Source organism: Cololabis saira, chromosome 17 (assembly GCF_033807715.1).
Source record: "Cololabis saira isolate AMF1-May2022 chromosome 17, fColSai1.1, whole genome shotgun sequence".
Lineage (NCBI taxonomy): Eukaryota > Metazoa > Chordata > Actinopteri > Beloniformes > Belonidae > Cololabis > Cololabis saira.
The window spans coordinates 3,758,596-3,769,138 of NC_084603.1; the positions used below are offsets into that span (position 1 = coordinate 3,758,596).

Sequence of the window (10,543 nt, forward strand, 5' to 3'; positions counted from 1 at the left end):
AAAGAAAGAAAGAAAGAAAGAAAGGAGCCAGAAAGAAGAAAGAAATGAGCCAGAAAGAAGAAAGAAAGAAAGAAAGAAAGAAATGAGCCAGAAAGAAAGAAAGGAGCCAGAAAGAAAGAAAGAAAGAAAGAAAGAAAGAAAGAAAGAAAGAAATGAGCCTGAAGAAAGAAATGAGCCTGAAAGAAAGAAAGAAAGAAAGAAAGAAAGAAAGAAAGAAAGAAAGAAAGGAGCCAGAAAGAAAGGAGCCAGAAAGAAAGAAAGAAAGAAAGAAAGAAAGAAAGAAAGAAAGAAAGAAAGAAAGAAAGAAAGAAAGAAAGAAAGAAAGAAAGAAAGAAGAAAGGAGCCAGAAAGAAAGAAGGATAAATTCCCTTTGATGATGTTTTTGTGTAACAAACATGGCGGATCTGAGAGAGAGATAGATTAATAGTTACAAAGGTGGAGTTGAGTTGGTATTTTTTTTATCGTCATTTTTATCGTTATCGGGATAAATGCCAGAAATTATCGTGATACATTTTTTAGTCCATACCGCCCATCCCTAATACAAAGTGTGAGCTCACATTAGATATGTGGTGCTCTTGACGTGCTTTGTTCCTTTAGTGATTCCTATTTGATTTGGTTTGAATGTTTGATAGAGGATGATAAGATACTGCATACTACCTCCAGTGCCATCTTCCTGGCTTTTAATGACTCATGCTCCTTCGTCATGTGACAAGGCAGATAAGATGAGAATGTGACTTCACACGGGGTGCAATGATCAGTGGGGTGATGGCAGCTAAAGCTTTTTGTTGCAAGTCACAGACGCATGGGTTTTGGCTCTGGTGGTCAGCATAGTTTTGTTGAAATCCGTCAGCTCTTTAAATACCGTATTGGCCCGAATATAAGACGGGGTTTTTTGCATTGAAATCAGACTGAAAAAGTGGGGGTCGTCTTACATTCAGGGTCTAGACGTTATACCCATTTACACCGCTAGATGGCGCCAGATATCTTTAAAGCGAATGCCGAACTTAACTCCCCAGGCCAAAGCAAACCCCTGTCACGAAAAGAGAAAATAAAAATAGCAGTAGTATGAAGAAGAAAATAAAAAATAGCGGTAAGAAAGAAAAGAGAAGAAAATAACAGAAGAGATAACAGAAAAGGAGAAACGTAGCGACAATCTGGAGAAAAGTGGGTCGAAGAAGTTATGATGCAAACTTCAAGATCATGATTTGAGTGAGGCAAAATAACATGCTTTTTCTCTCGAATATATTGTTATAATCATTTGTTTCAGATGTACTGTAATTATTTTCTGTATAAAAATTTAATTTGGTGTTAAAAAAAAAGTATTTTTTCAAATTTGAGTCTTGAAAAAGAGGGGGTCGTCTTACAATCAGGGTCGTCTTATATTCGGGTCAATACGGTAAGTATTACCCTCACTGAAAAACGTAATAGATGACAGAACTGTGCAAAATAGGACCTGCAGACCATGTTACATGAAGCCTTTTGGTAATATTAGATTAACACACAATTTAACGGGATGGACAGATGATTTAAAACTAGAATTTTTGACATGCATCTGAAACTTAAGAACAGGAGATTTAGGTGCCTGAGCCCCATCGTATCATAAAATATTTCCTTTAAGTGTGATTTATTTATCGTACAATAGGACCTATTCATATTTTAATGATTTAAAGAAAAGTAATTTATATGAAATACTGCTAATAGATACATAAATCCCCCTTCATTCCATCTCCCCGCTCCTTTCATCTGTATCAGAGAGCCCCATCCTGTGGTAACAATGTCCGCTTGGCTCTGCTCCTAACAGGGTGTCGTAGTCAGTCATCAGCACAATTCCTTAGAGGAGACCAAGAGCCCTGGGCCTTTAGGGGAGGTCTAGCAGGAGAGTTCCAGGTATCTAATGCACTGAAATAACAGAAAACAAACAGAAAAAAAGAGTGCTGTGAGACAGAGGACTATGGTAAATGTGCATAGGTATAATGTGCTTTGGTCTGTCGAAGGTGAGCTGATTGTATTGGCCAGCCTTTACAGAGTCTAGGTTCCATCCCCTTCACTTGTTCTCTAAAGAAGGTTGCGTCTTGTGTCACCTTCGGAATATTCTCACTGCGTGAGGGGAATGGGGGACCTGAAACCAATCTTGATAAAGTACCATAAGCCAGTGTTTGACATGGCATTTTTTGATTCATTACTGTTAGTTTCTTTCAGCAACGGCCCAAGGAGATGCTGCTTTTCCCTAGCGCATGCAGCGCAAGCGAGCATGGTTAGGTTTTATTTTCTTCATGACATCTCATTTCTTTGCAGGAAAGCACAGTGCACAAATTGCCAAGCCAACCCTTTTGCAAAGCGCACGTACAAGCATCGCAGCGCCAGCGAGACTGCAAGCATGTATGCAATGGGAAAACTCCATGATTAAACACACCTCTCCAGTCTTTAAACACTGTTTCCAGCCAAGATCACAATGGCAACAAATATAGTCTTAAGAAACTGGAATGATTTGATTAGCCTGTTTTTTTTCCTGGAGTTTTCTCTTTATTTCTGCGCCAGCATCATTAATTTTCTCAACAGGAGGGTCCTGCGCAGCGAAATATTGCGATGCCTTAGAAAGGGAAAGGGGCATCTCCTTCAACCAGTACAACCTTAGTCAGACCAAAATACACCACACCTCTTCTTTATTGTGCTTGAAAAGTTATGTGCTCATGTCTGTTGTATTGTGTTCCATGGGGGAAAAAAGGAGACGAAAATGTTGTATTTGCTCTTGTTGCCCACTGTCAGATCAACAAGGAACACAAGTATGCTGCTTTTTTAAATATGTTTCTTTGTCCAGAGCCGTTTGCCTTCTGGGGTTCCTTTTGGGATGATAGTGGTTCAATGTAGCAAATCCACATTGAGGCAGTCAGCCAAAGCACCAATCACCCTTTCTCTGTGAAACTGAGCCTGTTTGTTTTGATCTCCGCAGAGACTTTTACCAATAGATGGGGCAAACGATCTTTTCTACCAACCTCCACCTTCCTTCCCAACATCCAAAATCTATACGATAAGGCCGTACTTCCCCAAAGATGAGGTAAGATGAGAGTTTTTAAGTTTTTTTTAAGTTGTGCACTTGTTCCTTCAGTTTAATTCCTTACCAACAGTCACATTTCATTTATATTGTTGCAGTGAAATGTATTTGAACGTACCGTAGCATTCCCAGCAGCGCGACCCCAGTTAATGTTTTCTCTGCTGCAGTACTGTGCTTATCTGCTGTGTGTAGTAAATAGGGGTGTAACAATATATCGTGCCACGGAATTTCGCGATACAAAAACGTCACAATACGTGTCGTGGAGGTGACAAAGTGTATCGCGATATTGGGTTATTAATATTAATCTTTTGTGTTGACTAGAAACGCGCATCCGACCGCAACCGCACCTCGAACCGCGGACCAAAATCTTACTCCGCTCAGAAGAAACTAGTCCCGTTTTGAGCTCTGAACTTTTACTTTTGTAAGGCTGGTGTAGAGTTAAGCTTACATTATTAAATTAAACCTTTTTCGGGTCGTGAGTAGGATAAACACGCGGGCAACTTCTGCTAAGTTCCAGTGTACTTTAATGTCCCTCAACAGTGTAGGATTTTAGAACATCAACACAGCACCTAGTGCTGTATCACTCCGCCCAATCTAAAACATATTAACTACAGATAAACTGACTAGTGTCATTATAGTGCCTGATTTACATCAGAATATAAAGAATAGATTTATAAAATAATGAACCCTGAATTACCAAAATAAACTTAACAAAAATAAATCTCTTACGCTTCTAATGTGAGCATGAATCAATCTTTTTTATGATGTAAAATTGTATTTATTTACTTTTATTTATTTATTGATTTAATTTTAGTTGTTAAATTAGAAAGAAAAAAGTTAAATCATACATGAGAGAAACTATTCAGTTTGTGTCTAAACATTTGTACTTGTATGAAACTGAAGATCATAATGCAAACCTGACATTTACTTTTAGTTCAGTTTGTGGAAAATGGTTGGCCTGGCTTTCTCTTTAAAACTTAAACAGTTATAAAGCATTACAAACTAGAACAATAGAGTAAACACACAGCATTGTTTTGTATTTTGTGTCTTTCAAATAAAAGACCATTTTTTCCAGTCATATGTTCCTCATTCAAGGTTGTTAAAAAAATTACTGATATAATATCATATCGTATCGTTATCGTGAGATTAGTGTATCGTTACACCCCTAGTAGTAAATATATGTTCTGACAGTAAAGCCAGCTTCAGACTTAATATTTCCAGACTTAGTATTTTCTTTAACTCTTTGATAGTCTGTCTGGTATTTTTATTGTGTTATTCTTTGTTTTATGTGTAGTATTGCTGTGTGTCACGGACATTCCAGTCTTTCACTTAAATAACATCTGTATCTGCTTCTTTTGAAGGCTTCGGTTTATAAAATATGTAAAGAAATGTACTGTGAGGGAATGGAGGACGTGCCATTCTCTGAGGGGGATCCTGACCTCATAGGAGACAGGTACAACAGAGATGTTCACAATCAGCTCTGACTAAAGCCTGAATGTTTGATTTTCCTGCAGTGCATGTTCTGATTAATGATCGCATCATTTTGTTTGTTCACAGGTTAGTTGGAGGGCTCCTGTCACAGAGCTCAGACTACGGTTTTGTGCTGGAGGACGACGAGGGGATCTGTGGTTATGCTGTTGGCACCGTCGATGTGAAACCCTTCATCAAGAAGTGCAAGTTAAGCTGGATTCCTTTCATGCAGGAGAAATACCTAAAACCTGACTGTGAGAAGGACCTCACAGAGGCTGAAGTATGATCTCAGTCCACTTCTCTTTGTGTCATAAAATCACATATCCTATCCTGTTGAAGTGTTTAATTTAGCATCTGCTTTTTGTCCCTATAGAAGATGATGCTGAGTTTTCACGAGGAGGACGAGGAGGGTCTTCCAGACTCATTCCTGTCCAACTTCCCTTCTCTCATCAAAGTTGACATACATGCCAAAGTGACGGACCCCAGCGTGGCAAAAAGCATGATGGGATGTCTATTATCTTCCCTTAAGGCCAATGGTAGGCAGCAGCCGAAAGACAATACATTTTCACTAGGGATGGGCGGTATGGACAAAAAAATGTATCACGATAATTTCTGGCATTTATCCCAATAACGATAAAAAAAATACCAATACAAAAAGTGTCATCAACGGGAATATTTCTTTCTTTCAGGCTCATTTCTTTCTTCTTTCTTTCTTTCAGGCTCATTTCTTTCTTCTTTCTTTCTTTCAGACTCATTTCTTTATTCTTTCTTTCTTTCTTTCTTTCTTTCTTTCTTCTTTCTTTCTTTCTTTCTTTCTTTCTTCTTTCTTTCTTTCTTTCAGACTCATTTCTTTCTTTCTTTCTTTCTTTCTTTCTTTCTTTCTTTCTTCTTTCTTTCTTTCTTTCAGGCTCATTTCTTTCTTTCTTTCTTTCTTTCAGGCTCATTTCTTTCTTCTTTCTTTCTTTCAGACTCATTTCTTTATTCTTTCTTTCTTTCATGCTCATTTCTTTCTTTCTTTCTTTCTTTCTTTCTTTCTTTCTTTCTTTCTTTCTTCTTTCTTTCTTTCTTTCAGGCTCATTTCTTTCTTTCTTTCTTTCTTTCTTTCAGGCTCATTTCTTTCTTCTTTCTTTCTTTCTTCTTTCTTTCTTTCTTTCTTTCTTTCAGGCTCATTTCTTTCTTTCTTTCTTTCTTTCTTTCTATCTTTCTTTCAGGCTCATTTCTTTCTTCTTTCTTTCTTTCTTTCTTTCTTCTTTCTTTCTTTCTTTCAGGCTCATTTCTTTCTTCTTTCTTTCTTTCTTCCTTTCTTTCTTCTTTCTTTCATGCTCATTTCTTCTTCTTTCTTTCTTTCTTTCTTTCTTTCTTTCTTCTTTCTTTCTTTCTTTCTTTCTTTCTTTCTTTCTTTCTTTCAGGCTCATTTCTTTCTTTCTTTCTTTCTTTCTTTCTTTCTTTCTTTCTTTCTTTCTTTCTTTCTTTCTTTCTTTCTTTCTTTCTTCCTTCCTTTCTTTCTTTCTTTCAGGCTCATTTCCTCAATGTATCGTTTTTACCGTGAGATACAAATTCTTACCGTGGGGAATTTTTTTGACGGGTTATCGTGAACGGTAAAATATCGCCCATTCCTAATTTTCACACATTACTGTGATTATTCCTCCAAAGTTGAGAGAAGTCAGACTCATTGGCATTATTAAGAAGTCCTGTAATGAATTCAAAAGGCCTACAAACATCCCAACTGAGTTGTCATCAGAGATACTGTGTTTAGTAGATGTAGATGATATCTTTGAATCTTCTAGATCAGGGGTGTCAAACTCATTTTGCTTGGCGGGCCGGATTTGAACAATTTTTCTCTCGCGGGCCGCACGCTCAAAATAACAAAAACGGTGCGAAATTTTTTTTTTCTAATTCTTTTTTTTTTTACTATTGTTATCTTATCCAATATCAGTTAATTTTAAAGGAAATATAAACTTTGTTTACACTCTAATTATGTAAAATATATTTCTTCAGGATCTTTTCTTGAAATTTCTCGTTTTTTTTTCAAAATTATGTAAGATACTTTTAATATCATTTTACAAAGATGAACAGAAACAAGTATGTTTTTTTTATAGGAAATTGAATTAAAAGCAAATCTTTCTTATTACATCCGAGAGTGTTTCTTTGTGATTTAGAGATTTTTCCAGTACAATTAAGTGTATTTATTTTTAAAAATTGGCGCGGATATTTACGCCAGTGTGCCGAAAAAGTCAGCACTTCTCTTTTAACTGTTTTACTTTGTCACTATCCTCGTGTTCAAAACTGAAATTCTCTGAATAAATATCTTCTATCATATTTTTTAGCAGTGCTATTTTTCCTGCGAAAATATATAATAGTAGTCAATTAAATTAATTAACGATTAACAATTAAATAAACGACCGTCTACAAAGAAATAAAATCGGCAAATGCATTCTAGAAAACTAAAAAAAATGTCAAACTGCTCTATTTGTGGAATAACAAAGGATTTGTAGAAGAAATATATTATCGGATATGCTGCGATTCATGGCAATTATTTATGCCTTCCTTTTTAGTATATTAACATTTAGTTTTTTGCGTTGGAAACTTCTCGCGGGCCGCATGAAAATCTCTCTCGGGCCGCACATTTGACACCCCTGTTCTAGATGAACAGGTTTTCTTCTAGCTCTTCTCTTTTTTAATACATTGTATGTTAAGCTCAAGTTGAGGGGGGAAATAGGTTCCTGTCATCCTAATCACACCACAAACATGAGATATTGACAAGAATGTGAGGGGGAAAAAATGAAAAAAGGAATACTCAGCTTTGATTTAAAAAAAAAAACACCAGGGGAGACAATGTTGCATCATGTGAGAGTCAGGAATGGCATTGTGTTATAGGCATGGTATACGATAGGGATGGGCGGTATGGACTAAAAAATGTATCACGATAATTTCTGGCATTTATCCCGATAACGATAAAAATGATGATAAAAAAATACCAATTCATCTCCACCTTTTTAACTATAAATCTATCTCGCTCTCAGATCCGCCATGTTTGTTACACAAAAACCTCATCAACGGGAATTTATCTTTCTTTCTTTCTTTCTTTCTTTCTTTCTTTCTTTCTTTCTTTCTTTCTTTCTTTCTTTCTTTCTTTCTTTCTTTCTTTCTTTCTTTCTTTCTTTCTTTCTTTCTTTCTTCCTTCCTTCCTTCCTTCCTTCCTTCCTTCCTTCCTTCCTTCTTTTTTCCCTTCCTTCTCCCCTTTCCTTCCTTCCTTCCTTCCTTCCTTCCTTCCTTCCTTCCTTCCTTCTTTTTTCCTTCCTTCTCCCCTTTCCTTCCTTCCTTCCTTCCTTCCTTCCTTCCTTCCTTCCTTCTTTTTTCCCTTCCTTCTCCCCTTTCCTTCCTTCCTTCCTTCCTTCTTTTTTCCCTTCTTTCTCCCCTTTCCTTCCTTCCTTCCTTCCTTCCTTCCTTCCTTCCTTCCTTCCTTCCTTCCTTCCTTCCTTCCTTCTTTTTTCCCTTCCTTCTCCCCTTTCCTTCCTTCCTTCCTTCTTTTTTCCTTCCTTCCTTCCTTCCTTCCTTCCTTCCTTCCTTCCTTCCTTCCTTCCTTCCTTCCTTCCTTCCTTCCTCCTTCCTTCCTTCCTCCCTCCCTTCTCCCCTTTCCTTCCTTCCTTCCTTCCTTCTCCCCTTTCCTTCCTTCCTTCCTTCCTTCTTTTTTCCCTTCCTTCTCCCCTTTCCTTCCTTCCTTCCTTCTTTTTTCCTTCCTTCCTTCCTTCCTTCCTTCTTTTTTCCTTCCTTCCTTCCTTCCTTCCTTCCTTCCTTCCTTCCTTCCTTCCTTCCTTCCTTCCTTCCTTCATGTACGTTGTGCGTGGATTTAACACAGAATCATAAATCAGTTTTACACAAAAACATCAACGGGAATTTATCGTTTTTACCACGAGATACAAATTCTTATCGTGAGGGATTTTTTTGACGGTTTATCGTGAACGGTAAAATATCACCCATTCCTAGTATACGATAACCATCACCTCAGCTATTTATATGGTTGAAGAGTTTTTAAAAGACTCTGCTTCTTGATCTGACTTTTTTTTTTCCATTTTCAGGCTCCCGCGGTTCATTCTGTAAGGTTCGTCAGACTGATAAGCGAATGTTGGACTTCTATAGTAAGCTGGGATGCTTTGAAGTGGCCAAAATGGAGGGCTTTCCCAAAGATGTCATCATTATGGGACGCAGCCTTTGAGGAAACCTTTTGATAAAGTAACGGACACAGGAAGAGCAAGTCAACGCGGCTTAAGTGTTTGCTGCCTTCATAAGGGGAAACTTTCATAATGATTTTATACTCTGTTGCCATCTGAACACGGCCCAGGACACCCCGGGGGACATGTAAGGGCAGCACAGATTCCCTGCGAGACCTGCAGGCAGAACAGAGCGATGCACCGATTCCCTGTGCCGCTCTTAGATGTTATAGTTCCGTTGGAATCGACAGATCCAGAGCTGTCTGGCACCTAAGCATTGATTTCTATGGCACGACTATTTGCATACCTCCAGGTAGAACAGAGTAATACCTCCATTAGCCTTTTTTTGATAATAACCAGTATCCATTAGACAGATTTAACTCCCATGCCCTATAACAGTGTGTCAATTTGCAATCTGTGAAATAAGGGTGGCCAAATCTCAGACATATGGAGGATATGAGGTGTGACATGGCAGTATTGTGGTATTGTCAAATGCTCCACAGTAGTGTTGGAAATAGAGGCTTTTTGCAGTGTTTCTAGCCACTTTAATGTGAAAAATTGTGCTCATGAAGCTACAATTGTAGCCTTTAAAGTTTAAAGCAACGCTCAACAGTACATCATTGCTGCCCACCAAAGAAAAGGTGGTGTTGAGGGTTAACCATGAGGTCCCCTGAATTTTTTGTCCAGACAGATATTTGTAAAGCAGTAGAAAAGCTTCAACAGGTTTCAAAACAACGGTCCCTTTTTTCTTTCATAAATTTTGCTATTGGTTTTTTTTTTTTTTTCCTTTCCTCTCTTATATCCCTTCCAGCTGTTTGCCTTTTGGTTCTGTGCCTTTTGGATTTTAGGTTTATATTGCAGATTTCAGGATCTCATTCTCGTTCCTAAAACGTGTTAGTCATGCCCAGAGATGGGGATTTTGTATATTGGGCTTGTTGTTGCACAAATTCCAGAGATCTTGCCTAACACTGACAGCCACATACTTCAGTTTTGCCTGAACTTCAGCACAGAAATTCTTTGATAAACCCAAGATGACTGAAAAAAAAAACTCATATTGTACTATAAGTTATGTAAAATTATTCATTTAGTAAATGTTATTGAAAATGTAAGTTTTTTTAAATGGTTAAAAATGTCATTTTTGCTTTGTTCCTCTTTGTAATAAAAAAAAAAAAAAAAAATCAACAGTTCTTACTAGCATTACTCAGTGGGACCAAATTACTCTGCTACTGAATACCCTGCCCCTGATAGGTTCAGTATTTTCTGGTACCAACCGCATTGGTAAAAAGATTAAGAATGCTTAAGATCTTAACCTCCCAGTCCGACAAAACTGTTCAGATCCTCGTAACTTTCACTCAAGACCCGGTTTGTTTTTTTAACAGTAAAGTAACTTCAGCAGTAACCTTAGATCCCTTTGTTAAACACGTTATTGGTAGCCATTAATCATCAGCAATGCCTCCCTGCATTATGTTTCAACTTTGGATTTAAATGAATGTATCCTCAGATGAACCTCTGAGTCCTCTGAGGGTCACATGCTGATTCCTGTTGACGGTTCCCACACTGTTCAGCTGCATCTGTGAAGGCGTGGAGCAGCAGTCTGTTGTACGGAAGAGTATTAGGGCCACTTAAAAAAATAAAAAGAATTCTGAGAAAAAAGTCAGAATTCTGACTTTAATCTCAGAATCTGAGAAAAAAAGTCCAGAATTCTGGGCCACTTAAAAAAAAATAAAAAGAATTCTGAGAAAAAAGTCAGAATTCTGAGAAACAAAGTCAGAATTCTGACTTTAATCTCAGAATTCTGAGAAAAAAGTCA

General features: G+C 37.5%; 1 protein-coding gene across 1 annotated transcript in view; it reads left to right on the forward strand.

Annotated features, from left to right (window-relative positions):
• Positions 1 to 10,376, forward strand: part of oga (O-GlcNAcase) — a 28,046-nt gene extending 17,670 nt beyond the window's left edge. The window contains 6 exon segments of the mRNA XM_061745970.1: positions 1,802 to 1,887; positions 2,951 to 3,055; positions 4,414 to 4,505; positions 4,610 to 4,802; positions 4,896 to 5,058; positions 8,602 to 10,376. Coding sequence (XP_061601954.1) covers positions 1,802 to 1,887; positions 2,951 to 3,055; positions 4,414 to 4,505; positions 4,610 to 4,802; positions 4,896 to 5,058; positions 8,602 to 8,738 — 776 coding nt within the window. The 3' untranslated portion in view covers positions 8,739 to 10,376.
• Positions 10,377 to 10,543: the final 167 nt, after the last annotated feature.